A 19,590-nucleotide genomic window follows, 5' to 3' on the forward strand; every position below is an offset into this window, starting at 1 on the left:
GTATTGAAAAGAAGGATAAGTCAACAACCCGACCCAAGGGGCAAGTGGACACCTAACTATGAAGATCCTTATGTTGTCAAGAAGGCCTTCTCTGGTGGCGCTTTGATTCTTACACACATGGATGGTGTTGAACTCCCAAATCCTGTTAATGCCGATATAGTCAAGAAATACTTTGTCTAAAAAGAAAAGAACAGCGTGGTAGGTCGAAAATCCGAAAGGGCGGCCTAGGCAAAAATGCGCTTCCCGGTGGATCAAAAACCTGAAAGGGCGGTCCTGGCAAAAGTTAGGGACAAAAAAAAAATGAATATGGAAAAGTTCGCTGAGATTGTACGCAACTCAGGCAAGAAGGAGCGCCTCGATGAGCCGAAAACCCGAAAGGGCGGTTCATGCAAAAATGAGGTTGACAATAAAAGACAAGTAACTATATCTGGCAAATCACCATCACCCCTTGGGGCATCTGCAACTGTCAATGATCGTCTTCATCAGAAGCTTCTGTACCTGTGAATTCAAAATTTCTATGAAATGTAGCGGTCATCGTGTTCAATGTATCACCAACCAATAAAAATTACCATTTTCCAAGCTTTGTAAATCCGTGAAGTCATGCCTTTGGCTGACTCTCACTCTTCTACATCAATTCGAGCCTGTGCTATATGTTTGAAACTCTATTTTTCTTTCTACTTTCAATACTATATACAAAATATTTTCTTTCCATTTGATAATGTCAATATCTGAAACAAACATCTTTGAAAATTGAAAAATCTTTTTCTGTCTATTTTGAAAGCAAACCTGAGCAACAGGGTACATTTCAATGAAACATGCATGAATAAATGAATGTCAATGTCTATTTCAATACAAGTTACAAGCAGGTTACTCCCCAGGATGATCTGTGGTCAATGGCAAGAATGAAAAACAGAATGAAAATCAAAAATGAAAATGAAAAGCTCGCTAAGTTGAAAACCCGAAAGGGCAGCTTAGGCAAAAATGAGCACCCCGCTGATTGGCAACCTATGAAGGCAATTCAGGCAAAAATGGGGCAATGAAAAGAATTTTATTCCCCGGTGAATCGAAAACCCGAAAGGGCGGTTCAGGCAAAAATGGGATTGAAAAATGAAAGAATGAAAGAATGAAATATGGAAAAGCATTGACCACAGATGCGAACATCCAATGTTTACCCAGCACTGACACGCCTAACAACGGCGACTTGTATCCAAGAATCTTCCAAGGTTCCCTCCTCTACAAGTTTTATTGCCCTCAGCCATGGTTTTGATACGTCTCTCAACGACGATCTCTCCAAAGAGGTTTTCCCCTGTGAATATGTTGCAGCACGAGCCACTACGTGCCCAATCTTCCAATGTTTTGTCTATCTCTGTGAAATTCCTCTGTCAAACTACAAACCAATCATGCATTTCAAGCATTCATACATGCATAATCATGCATTTTATGTGCTCATACATTCAATAATCTTGTTATACCATACATACATGTTGCATTTCCAATTTCAACTTTCAATCTAAATCAATTTCCATTTTCGATTCAGTTCAATTTCCACTTCAAATTCAACCCAATTTTAACTTCCAACTCAACTCAATCTTCAATCTTAAGTTCAGTTCAATTCAATTTCAAATGTCAAATTCAACTCACTTCCAATTTCAATCTTCAATCTCAATTTTAACTCAAATCTCAATTTCAAGGCAATCTCAATTTCAATTCAATTCAATCTCGACTGTCAAATTCAATTCAATCTCAATTTCAATCTCCAATTCCAATCACAATTTCAATTTCAACTGTCAAATACAATTCAATTTCAACTTTCAATCCAATTTCAATGTCAATTTAATTCAATTCAATTCAATCTCCAAATTCAATTCAATTTCAACTTCCAGTTCAACTCAATTTCAATCTTCAATTCAATTCTATTTCAACTCTCAATTCAATGTCTATGTCTATGTCTCTGATTAATCTTAATTTTCAATCTCTCTTTCAATCTCAAACTTTCAATTCAATTCAAATCAATGTCAATTCACTCTCAATTTGCTTTTCGCCAACAAAAATGGTCATGTCTATCTTCAAATCAAGTCAATGACAATTTACCCTCAATTGGTATCTTGTTAAATCAGACTTCCAATTTGTATCTTGTTACTGGTCAAGTGGCTAGTTCAATCCAAAGAATAGCTTGTACCTGCTTATATACCTATACTTCCGGACAAACGACAAGTTCGATCCAAAGAACAGTTTGTACCCAGCTTATGCCTTGTTATCAGTCAAACGACAAGTTCGATCCAAAGAACAGTTTGCACCTACCCACATGATGTGGTGATGATCCAACGGCGAGTTCGATCCAAAGAACAGTTTGTATCTACCCTTTTGTCTATATCTCCAGCCAAACAGCCAGTTCGATCCAAAGAACAGTTTGTGCCTACCTATCTGTTTGTATTTTCAATCAAGTGTCAAGTTCGATCCAAAGAACAGCTTGTATCTGCCTATATGTCTATGTTTCCGATCAAGTGTCAAGTTCGATCCAAAGAACAGCTTGTATCTGCCTATATGTCTATGTTTCCGGTCAAGTGCCAAGTTCAATCCCAAGAACAGCTTGCACCTATCTCTTGTTTTGTATTCCTTGGTCAAGTGGCTAGTTCGATCCAAAGAACAGCTTGTACCCTATTTTCTATCCCCTGGTTTGTCTACCCTGTCAATGTCCACCTGAATCCCCAGTGACATGACATGCTCCATAGACTCCAGTCGTTTGTCTTGCATTCATAATCAAAATATTGCATGACATTCATGATTTTGAAAATCCGAGAGCGTATTTTTATGTCCAAAAACAGTGCGAATGTTAATATTTAAGTATCTTCGTCCCGTCAAATCAAAGACTTTGTCTCTTGACTCTCCGGACAAAGAAAACTTAAATAGGGGCAGCTGTTATACCCTAATTTTGGACCTAAAAATACTAACTCAATTCTTCTTTTCTTGCATTTCAAGTCATTTGATTTGTCTCTGATCAATTACATCTTTCTCTGCATTTTATTTCAATATTATTTGCAAAATTCACATAGAAGGGTATTTTAGTCATTTCCTATGTTAAAATTTCTTTCAGTCTTTTAAAAATTTGGTTGAGTCCTTTCAATTGGTTTGTATAAGTCCTTGTTTCAATCTCATGTCAAAATTCATTTCAAAAATTGCATTTGAAGTCATTTTGAGTCAGTTTAGCCCCTAGGGGCATTTTAGTCTTTTCATGTGTTAAAACCCTGTTTAATTTCTAAAAATTGTCTCTGAGTCTTTTAATTTTGCTTGTGTAAGCTCTTGCTTTAATTCCCTGTTAAAAATCCATTTTAAAATTGCATCTGAGTCATTTTTAGTCGTTTTGGCCCCCAGGGGCATTTTGGTCATTTCACACGAAATTTCGACAGAGAGAGGTTACTTTAAAGTACCTCATTTAAGTAATTGGTTCGTTTTAGTCCGTTTTGTCATTTTTATTTGTTTCACTTTACGTTTATTTCAAATTACATTTTTTTAAATTCAATTTTATTAATTTTTACATTTTTAGTCTTTTTTTGTCATTTTTGCATTTTAGTCCTTTATTTTTAGTCATTTGCAGATAGGTCCAAATAGTTAGTTGCAAGTCCAGGGACACTTGGCAGCTCAGCATTGGTTCAATCATCACAATCATCACCTATAAATCCCAGTCATCACAGTCAAAGGGTCAACACTATTCATTTTTTCCTCATTTCCCACTCATCCTCCGCCACATCACCACAAAAACCCTAACCAACTTTCTCTCTCTTTTCTCAACTCTCTCCACCGTAACAACTCACTCCACCACCACTCCACCGCCGTAACCAACTCACTCCACCACCACTCCACCACTCTAACCAATCTAAACCACCACTCAGACCACTCAACCACCGCAACAGTCACAAACCACCGCAATCCATCGCTGTACAACAACGAATTCACCAAGCCATAGCCAAATCACACCGATTCTCCAAGAATCCGAATTCTCACAAATCCAATTCCATCACGAACGGTCTCAGATCGACGTAACGGAGTGGCAAGCAAAACGAATCGAAAGGCAGCAACGAACATAGGACGAATCCAGAACAGATCGAAAATAAAGAGGAAGGATCTTTCGTTCGAAGTGCTCCCCCGTCTCTAAATCGAAGCTCACTGTCAATTCACTGCCGTACTCGAAGTTTTCCGTCACGGTGCTCCTATTCTCCGATTATTCAGAAGGTAATTTCGTGCTCCTTTCTTTCGCGTTTTCGTTCCATTCCGGTTCAAAGATTTTCGAAAAGCATGTTGTAGATCTAGGAGGTTACAAGCTACGTTCACGAAAACTAGTTGCAAAACGAGATAGAGGAGAGGAATCCGAGTTCAAGAGTGTAAGTTTTATGTAGATTGGGGGTTTTTCAAGTTTCCGGCGCCGAAAACCGCTTTGGTTCGCCGGAGAAGGTGACCGGCGCCGATGAGAGCGAGTTGCAGAGAGAGTAGTGAGAGAGACGGGGTTTAGAGAGAGAAAGTGTGGAGAAAAATGAGGATTTGTGAAGGGAACCCGCTTTTATACTCTTATATGCTGCTCTGACTCCATGCGTGCAGCCTCACCATGGTCCTGTGCACCTTCGCATGTCTTGACCATTAGATCTTGGATCCGATCCAGCTGGATCGATCTAACGATCCCTGTGCCTCCTGATGACCCGTTTTCTTCATGAGTATGGGCTTGGGCCTCTGTTTGTATGAGTTTTTTCTTTTTACTGGTTTTTCTTGCTATTTCCTACGCTATTTGTGTCTTTCACACCTCTGTGATGGCTAAAACTTCTTAAAAATTCCAAGAAAATTCCTACGTGTTTCTAATGTGTTTTTTGATATTCTTGTGACTGTTTTACATATTAAAATTGATAAAAAAAATATATGTGATGTCTTTTGTGATTAGTTTGTTTTCTTATTAAATTCTTGCAAGTTTTTGCTACGTTTTGGCATGATTTCTTGTCCAATTGATGCATGTGCTTGTTGTGTAACCTTGTGATGTGCTTGCCATTAATTTGTATCTTTGTGTTTACTGTTTGTGAATGGGATTTGTCAATTTCTTGTTTTGCAAGTAATGGGAGTATTCTTGTGAAAATAAAGTGTAAAATATGCCTAAAATGTGCTATAAGGCTTGGCTTGATATTTCCTCATAATTCTTGTGTTGGAAACTGAACTAAAACACTTTGTAAAGTGGTCATGATATGAGAATTATAGGTCATGTGTTTGCCTTGTTATTGTGGTGAACTTTTAGGCATATTTTGCTACTTGTTTTGCTAAGTTTTGTCACTTTGTTAGTGCTATCTTACTTACCTATATCTCTATCTCTTTATGCCTCATATCACTAACAATTTCCTCTATTGTGTTTCATACATCATGAGCATTTCATCTTCCATCTCACATCTTCATCCTTTTATTTTCCTATACTTTAAAATTCATGCAAAGCTTAGAATGTAAAGACTTAGGAATTTTGTAATATTCTCCTTATGTTTTTATTTTCTTGCAAGACCATAGAATGTATCTAGGCCAATGATGTAATATGGACAATGGACTCTAATGATGTACACCGACACAAGCACCGACACATACACACACATCACATAGATAACTTTAGATATATGCTTAGGTTATGCATGTTTAGATGTATGTTTAGGATTGAATGTTTAGATGAATGCCTAGGATTTACACTTAGAAAAATCTTTTCTCCAAAAAATATGAACAATTTCACTCAAATCATTTTCTAAATAAACCTTGGGATCAAAATCCCATTGAATTTTTTTCTTTTCATTTTCTTAATCAAATTTTAATGAGTGTTAATCATACTTTGACTTTCATTTTTCAAAATAACTAATCAAACCTCACATTTTCACAACCTTATGCCCTTGAGGCCTCTCAATCTCCATTCTTCAAAATTCCAATTTTTCAAACTTAAAATCAATCAACAAAAACAAAAACATTTTTTGGAAGAGAACTACGGTGGATTTGATCCCTTAAAAGGGTACGTAGGCAAGGACAAAATTCCTTCAATTCAACTAAAATAAAAATTCAAACACATTCTTCTCCCTCCAATTCTTCACTTAGAAAACTCTTAGGCTTAATATCATCTTTCAAAATAGCATTTAAAAATAAAGCGCGCGCGTAGAAAGTAAAGACGGTTCCTATAGGATACTATAGTCGTTATGGGTGCCTAACACCTTCCCGTAGCGAAAACAACTCCCGGACCTCGATTCTCAAGGGTTTTGCTTACTTTTTCCCTTCCCAAGAAAAAATGAGATATCACCGGTTAAAAAGGTTCAAACGTAATCAATGTTTGACACCCGAAAACCAAGATAAAACAAGCGGAAGATGAGGAGGATGACGAGGAGATACCGTATGAGATCACCCGACTGCTTGAGCAAGAAAGAAGAGCCATTCAGCCCCACCAGGAAGAGATTGAGCTCATTAATCTGGGTACTGAAAAGAACAAGCGAGAGATCAAAATCGGTGCTGCACTTGAGCCAGAAGTAAAAAAGGAAGATTACTCAGCTTCTCCATGATTACCCAGATGTCTTTGCATGGTCCTATGAAGATATGCCGGGTCTAGATCCCAAGATTGTGGAACATCGGATACCGACAAGGCCTGAATGCCCCCCGTCAAGCAGAAATTGAGAAGATCTCGTCCAGACATGGCTCTTAAGATTAAGGCTGAGGTGCAAAAGCAAATTGATGCGGGTTTCCTCATGACAGCTGAATATCCTGAGTGGATCGCCAACATTGTACCAGTGCCAAAGAAAGATGGGAAAGTTCAGATGTGTGTTGATTAGCCAGTCCAAAAGATAACTTCCCGTTGCCTCATATTGATGTGCTCGTTGACAGTACTGCTCAGTCCAAAGTGTTCTCCTTTATGGATGGTTTCTCCGGCTATAACCAGATACGGATGTCTCCTGAAGATACAGAAAAGACGTCCTTCATTACTCCATGGGGAACATTCTGTTATAAAGTGATGCCGTTCGGCTTGATAAATGATGGTGCTACCTATCAAAGAGGTATGACTACTCTATTTCATAATATGATTCACAAAGAGATTGAGGTATATGTTGATGACATGATTGTGAAGTCAAGTGATGAAGAGCAGCATGTTGTGTACTTGAAAAAGATGTTTGAAAGATTGAGAAAGTACAAACTGCGGTTGAATCCCAATAAATGTACATTCGGTGTAAGATCTGGAAAGCTGCTAGGCTTCATTGTCAGCCAAAGAGGCATTGAAGTTGATCCTGACAAAGTCCGAGCCATCAGAGAGATGCCGGCTCCTCAAACTGAAAAGCAAGTCAGAGGTTTCCTCGGACACCTGAATTACATTTCTAGATTCATATCTCATATGACTGCTACCTGTGGACCAATTTTCAAATTGCTCAGAAAAAATCAGCCTGTTGTATGGAATTATGAATGCCAGGAAGCTTTTGATAGCATTAAAGAATACTTGTTAGAACCTCCTATCCTTGTCCCGCCAGTGGAAGGAAGGCCTTTGATTATGTACTTGTCAGTATTAGATGAATCCATGGGTTGTGTTCTCGGTCAACAAGACGAGATGGGAACGAAAGAACATGCTATCTATTATCTGAGCAAGAAATTCACCGACTGTGAGACTCGGTATACAATGCTTGAAAAGACTTGTTGTGCTTTGGCTTGGGCTGCCAAACGCCTGCGTCATTATATGGTGAATCATACAACTTGGTTGATATCCCGAATGGATCCGATCAAATACATCTTTGAAAAGCCTGCTGTTACTGGAAAGATTGCACGTTGGCAGATGTTGTTATCTGAATATGACATTGTGTATAAAGCTCAAAAGGCAATCAAACGAAGCATCCTTGCTGAGCATCTTGCTTGTCAACCTCTTGACGATTACTAGTCAATCAAGTTTGATTTCCCCGATGAAGAGATTATGTATCTAAAAGCAAAAGACTGTGAAGAACCACTGATCAATGAGGGGCCGGATCCCAATAGCAAGTGGGGATTAGTCTTTGATGGTGTTGTCAATGCTTATGGTAAAGGGATTGGAGCCATTATTGTAACTCCGCAGGGGCACCACATTCCTTTCACTGCACGAATAACTTTTGAATGTACGAACAACATGGCTGAATATGAAGCATGCATCTTGGGCATTAAAGAAGCCATTGATATGACAATTAAGCATCTTGACATCTATGGAGATTCGGCACTTGTTAATAATCAGATAAAAGGTGAATGGGAAACTCATCATGAGAAGTTGATCCCTTACCGCGACTATGCAAGACGTCTGTTGACATACTTTACAAAGGTTGAGTTGCACCATATCCCTCGGGATGAAAACCAGATGGCTGATGCTCTTGCTACTTTATCTTCCATGTTTCGTGTGAACCACTGGAATGATGTGCCCGTAATCAAAGTGCAGCGTCTTGATAGACCCGATCATGTGTTTACTATTGAAAATATGCCGGATCAGGCTGATGAAGATGTGAATGATAGAAAACCTTGGTATTATAACATCAAACAGTTCTTGCAAAATCATGAATACCCACCTGGTGCTTCCAACAGGGATAAAAAGACCCTGAGAAGATGGGCCAGTAGATTCTTTCTGGACGGTGAAATCCTATAAAAGAGGAATTATGACATGGTCTTGTTGAGGTGTGCTGATGAACAAGAAGCTGAGAAATTGATGCATGATGTACATGACGGTACTTTTGGGACCCACGCTACGGGTCACACCATGGCAAGAAAATTATTAAGAGCCGGTTATTACTGGATGACTATGGAGCGTGACTGCTACAGACACGCCAAGAGATGCCACAAATGCCAAATCTATGCTGACAAGATTCATGTGCCTCCGCATGCCCTCAACGTTATCTCTTCCCCATGGCCTTTCTCTATGTGGGGTATTGATATGATCGGAAGAATCGAGCCAAAAGCTTCCAATGGTCATCGTTTCATTTTAATAGCAATTGACTATTTCACCAAATGGGTTGAAGCTGCTTCCTATGCAAATGTGACCAAGCAAGTGGTAGTGAAATTTATCAAGAATAACATCATCTGTCGATATGGGGTTCCCAACAAGATCATCACTGACAATGGCTCCAATCCGAACAATAGCATGATGCAAGCTTTATGTGAAGAATTCAAGATTGAACATCACAACTTTTCTCCCTATAGACCTCAGATGAATGGTGCAGTTGAGGCCGCTAACAAGAACATCAAAAAGATTGTTCAGAAGATGGTCACTACCTACAAAGACTGGCATGAGGTACTACCGTTTGCCTTGCATGGTTACCGTACTACAGTGCACAATTCAACCGGGGCAACACCTTTTTCTCTGGTATATGGTATGGAAGCAGTTCTCCCTCTGGAAGTGGAGATTCCATCTCTTCGAGTGATCATGGAAGCAGAGTTGACTGAGGCAGAATGGTGTCAAAGTCGGTATGACCAGTTGAATTTGATTGAAGAGAAACGCATGGGCGCTATGGCTCATGGACAGTTGTATCAAGTGCGAATGAAGAATGCCTTTGAAAAGAAAGTCTGGCCTCGTGAATTCAAGGAAGGCGAACTTGTATTAAAAAGAAGGATAAGTCAGCAACCCGACCCAAGGGGCAAGTGGACACCTAACTATGAAGGTCCTTATGTTGTCAAGAAGGCTTTCTCTGGTGGTGCTTTGATTCTTACACACATGGATGGTGTTGAACTTCCGAATCCTGTAAATACCGATATAGTCAAGAAATACTTTGTCTAAATATGAAAAGAACAGTGTGGTAGGTCGAAAACCCGAAAGGGCGGCCTAGGCAAAAATGCGCTTCCCGGTGGATCGAAAACCCGAAAGGGCGATCCAGGCAAAAGTTAGGGACAAAAAAAATGAATATGAAAAAGCTCGCTGAGATTGTACGCGACTCAGGTAAAAATGAGCGTCTTGATGAGCCGAAAACCCGAAAGGGCGGTTCATGCAAAAATGAGATTGATAATGAAAGACAAGTAACTATATCTGGCAAATCACCATCACCCCTTGGGGCATCTGCAACTGTCAACGATCGTCTTCATCAGAAGCTTCTGTACTTGTGAATTCAAAATTTCTATGAAATGTAGCGGTCATCGTGTTCAATGTACCACCAACCAATAAAATTACCATTTTCCAAGCTTTGTAAATCCGTGAAGTTATGCCTTTGGCTGACTTTCATTCTTCTACATCAATTTGAGCCTGTGCTTTTGTTCGAAATTCTATTTTCTTTCTATTTTCAATGCTATGTACAAAATATTTTCTTTCTATTTGATAATGTCAACGTCTGAAACAAACATTTTTGAAAATTAAAAAAACCTTTTTCTATCTATTTTTGAAAACAAACCTGAGCATTAAGATACATTCAAGTGACGCATGCATGAATAAATGTGTATCAATGTCCATTGCAATAACATGTTACAAGCAGGTTGTTCCCCAGGATGATCTGTGGTCAATGGCAAGAATGAAAAAACAGAATGAAAGTAAAAAGATGAAAATGCAAAGCTCGCTAAGTCGAAAACCCGAAAGGGCGGCTTAAGCAAGAATGAGCACCCCGCTGATTGACAGCCTATGAAGGCAATTCAGGCAAAAATGGGGCGATGAAAAGAATTTATTCCCGGTGAATCAAAAACCCGAAAGGGCGGTTCAGGCAAAATGGGATTGAAAAATGAAAGAATGAAAGAATGAAAAATGATATGAAAAGCATTGACCACAGATGCGAACATCCAATGTTTACCCAGCATTGACGCGCCTAGCAATGGCGACCTGTATCAAAGAATCTTCCAAAGTTCCCTCTTCTGCAGGTTAAGTGATATATTGCCCTCAGCCATGGTTTCGATACGTCTCTCAACGACGGTCTCTCCAAAGAGGATTCCTGTGTGTATATGTTATAGCACGAGCCACCACGTGCCCAATCTTCCAATGTTTTGTCTGTCTCTGTGAAACTTCTCTGCCAAATTGTAAACCAATCATGCATTTCCAAGCATTCATACATGCATAACAATGCATTCTATGTGCTCATACATTTGATGATATCGTTATACCATACATACATGTTGTATTTCCAATCTCCACTTTCAATTCAATTCAATCCCATTTTCAATTCAATCCAATCTCAACTTTCAATTCAATTCAATTCCACTTTCAATTCAACCCAATCTTAACTTCCAATTCAACTCAATTTCAACTTCCAATTCAATTCAACTCCAACTCTCAATTCAATTCCTATGTCTATGTTTGTGTCTCTGATTGTTTTCAACTTCCAATGTCTATTTCAATGTCGATTCTCAATTCAACTCAATGTCTCCGTCAATGTTAATTCACTCTCAATTTGCTCTTGGGCCAACGATAATGGTCATGTCTATTTTTCAATTCAATGTCAATTTACTCTCAATTTGTATCTTGGTAAATCAAATCTCCCATGTATCTTGCTACATGCTTTGATTTTGGGCAAGTGGCTAGTTCGATCCAAAGAACAGCTTGTACCTGCTTATATGCATGTGCTTCCGGTCAAACAACAAGTTCGATTCAAAGAACAGTTTGTACCCGGCTTATGTTTTGTTATTGGTCAAACGACAAGTTCGATCCAAAGAACAGTTTGTCCCTGCCTGCATGTTGTGATATTGATCAAGTAGCAAGTTCGATCCAAAGAACAGCTTGTATCTGCCTTTTTGCCTATGTTTCTGGTCAAGTGGCTAGTTCGATCCAAAGAACAGCTTGTACCTGTTTATCTGTTTGTGTTATTGATCAAGTAGCAAGTTCGATCCAAATAACAGCTTGTATCTACCTATATGTCTACGTTTCCGGTCAAGTGACAAGTTCGATCCGAAGAACAGCTTGTACCTGTCTTATACTTCTATCCCCAGTCAAGTAGCAAGTTCGATCCAAAGAACAGCTTGTACTCACCTTCTGTTTGTATTACATGGTCAAGTGGCTAGTTCGATCCAAAGAACAGCTTGTACCTGCCTTTTGCCCCCTGGTTTGTCTACCCTGTCAATGTCTGCCAAGATCCCCAATGATATGACATGCTTTGTAGACTCCAATTGTTTGTCTTGCATTCATAATCAAAATGTTGCATGGCATTCATGTTTTGGAAGTGTGAGAGCGTATTTTTATGTCCAAAAACAGTGCAAATGTTAATATTTAAGTATCTTCGTCCCGTCAAATCAAAGACTTCGTCTCTTGACCCTCCGGACAAAGAAACTTAAATAGGGGCAGCTGTTATACCCTAATTTTGGACCTAAAAATACTTGCTCAAAATGTTTTTCCATCTCTGATATGTGTCTATTACTATTGAGATTGCCAATTTGATATTGTTTACCCTGATACTTTACATGTTTTAGCTGCATGTTTTACTGCCTTTGTTTTGAAAAATTTTCAATTGTGACTGTGTCTATGTTTTCTTGCATGTCAAGTCATCCAAAAATGTTTTTCTTGCATTCCAAGTCATTTGAATGTCTCTAATCAATTGCATATTCCTCTGCATCTTATTTCAATGTTATTTGCAAAAATTCATAAAAGGGGCATTTTAGTCTTTTCCTGTGTTCAAATTCACTTTAATCCCTGAAAATTGTCTCTGAGTTTTTTTCAATTGATTTGTATAAATCCTTGTTTCAATTCCATGTTAAAATCCATTTCAAAAATTGCATTTGAGTCATTTTGAGTCAGTTTAGTCCCCAGGGGCATTTTGGTCATTTCACATGAAATTTTGACAGAGAGAGGTTACTTTAAAGTACCTCATTTGTGTAGTCGGTTCATTTTAGTCCTTTTTGTGTTTTTTAACTGTTTCACTTTACGTTTTTCCATTTTACCAATTTTATTATTATTTTCATTTTAGTCCTTCAAAGTTTTGAAAATTGCATTTAAGTCCCTTTGGTTTAAAAAATTGTTTGTTAGTCCTTTTTCTTAATTGCAGTCCAGTCCTTTATTGTTCTAAAATTTGTTTTTTAGTCCTTTTACCAAAATTGCATATTAGTCCCTTAAACTTTCAAAAATTGCAAAAAGGTCCCAAGTCCAAATTAGTCCAAGGCCGAGCCAAACAAGTCCAGTACAGGTGTCAGCAAGCTATTGGTTCAGATATCACACATGTCAGCTATAAATACAAGCCAACTCATCAATGCACAGTACAGATCACCCATTCATTCAGTGCCAACTCGACAAACACCAATCCCATTTCTCTCTCTTCTCCACAGAATCAAACCCTAACCATTTTCCAGAAATCACCAAGAACACGATGAAGTTCATGAAGAACTTCATCCCCAAATCATAAACCCTAACTGTCCAGAATCAAAATCCATACCAATTCATCACAAATTCGTATCAATTTCATTACAATCAAACTCAATTCAACAATTATTGCACAAAACTAGTTCGAATTTACAAAATTCTCAGAGATTCCCTGAAGAATCTTCATCATCGAATTTTTACCTTCGCAATTCCAGCGTAGATCTATCACCAACGGTGACGAATCCAACGCGATCACGAAGGACTTGGTAAGAAAAGAAGAAAAAGGACTGAATTCGAGTTAAACCAGATAAGAAGAAGAGGAACGTGTTCACCTACTCATTTTCAGTTCGAAACAACAACGAAGCATTCACCAGAAGAACAAGGAAAAGATTCGAGAAGCTTCTTTCATCTTCTCCTTCGAATCTCCAAGTTAAATCACACGTAAACGCGTAAAACTTCTCAGTTTTTCTTTAAACACATCAACGAAGTTGGATCGAAGTAGATCGGTGTTTTCTGGAAAACATATGTGAAAAAAGATTTAAAACCGAAAAGTTTTTGAAAAAGCCGTAAGTTTAAACCCCGATCTACTCCGTTTCAGCCACAATTTCACAAAACTAATTCCAGAATCATAAAGAGGAGTCAAAGACGAACACAACGACGTAAAATTTTCTAGAAAACGTTCAAGTACGGTGGCGCCATCGGCGGGCCTCCGCCGTTGTGTTCGTCGGAGAAGACGAGGGAATTTGCAGAGCTTCTCTCTCTAGAGAAGCTTAGAGAGAGAGGGAGAGGTATGAAATGAAGTTTAGACCGGTTTATGTTCTTTTATAGAACGTAAACCAGACCGGTTCTTGCGAACCAGTCCGGTTTAACTTTGGTTTATCCTCTCCCCTTCCTCTCAGCCGTTTGATCTGTCTTTTGCTTACGTGTACGCTTCAGATTTATCCTTTCTGTGCACCTGAACCTGTGTATTGTGTGTCTTGTGTTCCTAGCCATCAGATCTAGGGTTTTGGAGGAAGCGGATCAATCCAACGCCTCCGAGTCGTTTGGATGATCCGAATCCACGTAGAACTCTGGGCTTGGGCCTGTTTGTTACAGATCCTATGGTTTGCTTGTTTTTTTTGCTATTTCTAGTACTGCCTTTTGATAATTGCACCCCTGTGATACCAAAAACTTTGATAAAAATTCCTAAATAATTACCTAATGTTTTTCTTGATATTTTTGTTGATTCTTGGTGATTTTTACCTGTTAATATTGACTAGAAAAATGTAGGTGAAAATATTGACTTCTTGATTAGTTTAGTGCTTTTAATTTTGTTAAAATCTTGTTAAAACTTCCAAAATTGTATGAAGGATCTTGTGATTGTTATTGATACTTGAAACTTGTTTCTTGTGACATTTTTGCATGTTGAAAGTTGTAAAAAAATATATGTGATGTTTCTCATTAGTACCTTCACTTGTTTTGTCAGATTTTATGAACTTTTACTATGTTCTTGATTCTAATACCTTGATATATGATGGTGCTACTTGGTGTGTGATTCTATGATACATATGCCTCTAAATTTGTGGTTATTTTACTGTTTGGTGTGTTAATTTGTGACTGACTTGTGTTACAAGTTATGTAAATAGTTCTATGTGGAATTAAAGCGTAAAATAGGTCTAAAAATGCATCATAATTGTATAAATTGATACTTTCCCCTAATCCTCATTGTCAAAACTAAATTAAAACCTATGGAAATTTGTTGAAATGGGAGGACTAGGAGTCATGTATTGGTTTTGCTTTTGTGATTAAATTTTTAGGTATATTTTACCTTTGGTTTTGGTGTATTTTGAAGTTTTTTTCAGTGATTTTCACTTGCTTATATTTTTCACCACATTACACCTTGTGCTACTAACCCTCTCATTTCATGTTTCATTCATCCAAAAGCATCTCATCCTCCATCTTATACTCTTAGCTCTTATTCCTTGCACTTTAAATTTTGCTAAGACTTAGCATGTAAAGACTTAGGGATTTTGTAATTTTCCTTATGCTTTTAAATTCTTGCAAGACCATAGAATGTAAACTAGGGCATATGTAAAGGACAATGGACTCTAATGATGTACACCGACACAAGCACCGACACATGCACACACATCACATGGATACTTTAGATGTATGCTTAGGGAATGTATACTTTAGATGTATGCTTAGGAATCACGATACTTAGAAAAATTCTCTTTTCCAAAAAATATGAACAACTTCACTCAAATAACTTTTCAAATAAACCTTGGGATCCAAATCCCATTGAATTTTCCCTTTATTTTCTTAAACAAAAAATCTCAATGAACTTTAATCATACTTGGACTTTTTTTTGCAAAATAACTAATTCCACCTCACATATTTCCAAAACCTTATGCCCTTGAGGCCTCTCTCTCTCTCTCTCTCTTATTCCTCAAAATCCCATTTTTCAAACTTAAAATCAACAAAACAAAAACAAAAACATTTTTGAAAGAGAACTACGGTGGATTTGATCCCTTAAAAGGGTACGTAGGCAAGGAACCAATATTCCTTCAATTCAAATAAAACAAAACTCCAAACACTTTCTTCTCCCTCCAATTCTTAACCTAGTAAACCCTTAGTTGGAAACAATACTTTCAAATAGCATTTAAAAATAAAGCGCGCGCGTAGAAAGTAAAGACGGTTCCTATAGGATACTATAGTCGTTATGGGTGCCTAACACCTTCCCGTAGCGAAAACAACTCCCGGACCTCGATTCTCAAGGGTTTTTCTTATTTTTCCCTTCCCAAGAAAAAATGAGATATCAAAGGTTAAACAGGTTCAAACTTAATCAATGTTTGACACCCGAAAAACCAAGATAAAACAACGCTACATTATTTTAAATAACTAAAACACTTACGCTACATTATTTTAAATAATCAAAACACTTACGCTACATTATTTTAAATAAATAAAACACTTACGCTACATTATTTTAAATAACTAAAACACTTACGCTACATTATTTTAAATAACTAAAACAGTTACGCTACATTATTTTAAATAAATAAAACACTTACGCAATATTATTTTAAATATCTAAAACACTTACGCTACATTATTTTAAATCACTAAAACACTTACGGTACATTATTTTAAATAACTAAAACACTTACGCTACATTATTTTAAATAACTAAAACATTTACACTACATTATATTTAATAATTCAAACACTTACGCTACATAATATTTTAAATAATCACTTTAAAACATTTAAAGAATTTTAAACAATTTAAACACTTACATTATTATGGTTCACCCAAACAGGGTTCGCCACGTGTCTCGCGTAGTCAGACAATAGTGACGTGGTCTCAGGTCCTCCAGGAAAGGGAGGCTCTCCAGCAGGATACGGTGGTATCAACTGACCACGACGACGTCGTGCCTGTCGTGGCTGAGTCGCCGCCTCAGGCTCACCCTCAGGAACATGATTATCTGCCTCAATATAATCCTCCATAACATCATGTGGCACCCCATCATCCTCTGCCTCGTCCAGTCCTGCGGCGGCGGCTGAAAATACATCCTCTCCTCCTCCATCCGATTATAGCCAACAAAACCATCATCCGCATACCCAGCATAATCATGCGCTGGTGTCGGATCAACCACCTGGGAGGAGTCATCCACATGTGCCTGTGAGCCCTCTTCATGTATCCTCGGGTCCCTGCGCCTCCGAGTCTTAGGGACATACGGGTCTTCAGCCCTCTTTTCTCTTCGAGCACTAGCGGTACTCGCCTCTTTACCTCTCCGCATCCTATCCTCTCTAATAACCCGCTGCTGCTCATCCGTATCCCTAGCCATATCTGTACAAAACAAATTTTAAAAAACATAAATAAGTTGACAACGTATTTAAGAATACAATGTATCTAAGCATTTACTTAAGGCATCGAACATAGGCGGACATAGGCATTCATACAATGTATTTAAAACTTTTAAGGCATTGAACATAGCAAGTAACATGTAACATATCAAAAATGAAACTTAGGCATTCATAAAATTTAATATAACTCATTCATCAAACTTTATATAACATACCACATTATGTCATGCTTCAAACTTGCCAAAAAATTTAAAAATCCAAGCTTATAATAATTATAACATATATACTTTATAAAATTGAACATACTTGAAAACAAATTACACAAAAAAAGCAATATTTCCTCACTTATGCATTTTAACAAACACCTTGTGTGCATTCTAAATTAGGAGCACAATTAGTGTTATTTGAACATCTAAACAACTACATTGTACCTAAACCTACTCTAAACAACAATGCCAGTATAAACAATCCATTACAACATCAAATTTTATACTAATTTGCAATTTCTAAACCTAACCTAAACACTAACATTTTGCTATAATTATGAAAATACAACCCTAAATAACCTACATTGCATGTAAATAGGATTAAGATGACTGGCTTGTGATTTGCTTGAAGAAATTAGGATGATTTTCGTGCAAATGAGGTTTAGGTGATTTTGGTATGGAATTGGACAACTTTTGAACCAGAAATTGTAACCAGAAAATGGAGGTTTCTGTGTTCTTAAGATACAGAATGCAGTGGCAGTTAACAGCCGCTGGGTCTCAGCGGTAGTTAACTACCGGCGTGTTTCCCAGCGGTAGTTAACTACCACCAGGTGCATTAAGGTCATTTCCATGTGTCAATTGGAAGTATTCTTTGTCAAAAAAGCAATTTTCAATCTTAATTTGCTACATTGCAAAAGTTCAACCCCTTCTATTGGACTCACCTCCATTGATAATTAAGTTGTTATCTCTAATTCTCTATGAAGAAGTTTTTGTTTTCTTTTCATGGTATCTAGCTTACACGTACAATTATTTTGGACCTTCGATGTTGTGAAATGAGTTTTAAGACTATCTATCTCAAATAGTGAATTTTTTTATACGTATAGGATAGGGAAGCCCCTAATATGGACCTATTTTATTAGGGTCCACCCATGCTCCTTGCAAATTGAGTGGTTATAGCAGTTAGTTTTTGTTCCTTCCCATTTTACTTTTTTGGTGATATGTTCCTTCTCACTTTACATTGTACAAATTGAGAAAAAAAGTAAAAGTTGTTGGGTTGGGTGTTGTGTTGGAAACCACCGCCCCTACCAATCAATTCCACACTTCACAACAAATTTACATGGCTGAACATAAAATGAAAGAATAAATCAATTCGCAACAAATCTAAGTTACTATTTTTTCTAAACCTTCAATTTCATCCTTCAAAGGTTGACGAAACACAACAACAACAACAAACAATGAAAGTGTTCATTGGATACTTCCAAAAGCACGGCAACATCCTTGAAGCCATCATCATTTCCGACAAGCTTACCAACAAATTCAAATATTACGACATCCTTGTGTGATTAATCATTACATTAAACACTACTAAATTCATTCCCAATCCTTAATTTGATCAAATATTGATAAGAAAGATGTAGGTAGCATTCAAGGAAGCACATGCAGGGAACATTACTGGACTCCAAGCCAACCTTCTCTGGGTGCTGGCCGACGAAGGTCTTCTCCCACCACTGCTCAACGTTAAGATGCACATGGAAGAAGGATATGAAATTTGAAATGAAGAAATGGAGTGAAGAAATAGAAGGAAAATGTAAAAGTGATTTGTGCAGCTTAAACCAAAAAGGAACGAAATCTACCTGCTATAGCTAGTCAATTTGCAAGGACCATGGGTGGACCATAATAAAAGAGGTCCATATTAGGGGCTTCCATAGGATAGAGATTGAATTTAAGACCATGCTTACGAACCAAAACTACTTATCACTCATACTACACCAATTTGATATTATCAATGGCACCATAAATTCAAAGTAAATCGTTTCATTAAAAAGATAATAATAATTCAAAGCAAAACGTGCAAATAATTTGACATTTATTTTATATGATGAAATTCGAATTTTTACATGAGTTGGATTTTCTGCTTACATTTTTTGTTATTATATTACATTAAATAAAAATCTCATCAAGTTAAAGTTAAATTTTTTGCATTAGTCATCGAAGAAAGAGATGTTATCAATTGACACTATGGTGTTGAATCTAATGACACCAAATTATAGTCATTCATTTAATGACTCGTGTGACATTTCTCTCAGATTTTTCAGTATTGACTTGAGTGTAAATAGATGCTTAATTGGTCTTCTTTGTCCCATAAGTACAACTTAATTGTTAGCCGCTAAGATATTGATATGCACGAATATGAGTTCGAACCTGAGATTTCTTATTTCTTCACACTTAAGGTGTGAGAGTCTAACTATTAGACTACTTGAGCAAGTAAATGTTTTAATTCATATTTGCAAT

The 19,590-nt window shown here is 37.4% G+C and overlaps 1 protein-coding gene across 1 annotated transcript; it reads right to left on the reverse strand.

Moving 5' to 3' along the window:
* Positions 1–16,510: 16,510 nt before the first annotated feature.
* On the reverse strand, positions 16,511–17,073 carry LOC146911881 (uncharacterized). Its single transcript, XM_085717905.1, has 2 exons — positions 16,833–17,073; positions 16,511–16,785 (listed from the first exon to the last, which is right to left on the reverse strand). The coding sequence occupies exons 1-2, from the start codon at positions 17,071–17,073 to the stop codon at positions 16,511–16,513; spliced, it is 516 nt and encodes a 171-aa protein (XP_085574031.1).
* Positions 17,074–19,590: the final 2,517 nt, after the last annotated feature.

Source organism: Medicago sativa, chromosome 6, assembly GCF_051527215.1.
Source record: "Medicago sativa cultivar Bolivia chromosome 6, Bolivia_mono, whole genome shotgun sequence".
Classification (NCBI taxonomy): domain Eukaryota; kingdom Viridiplantae; phylum Streptophyta; class Magnoliopsida; order Fabales; family Fabaceae; genus Medicago; species Medicago sativa.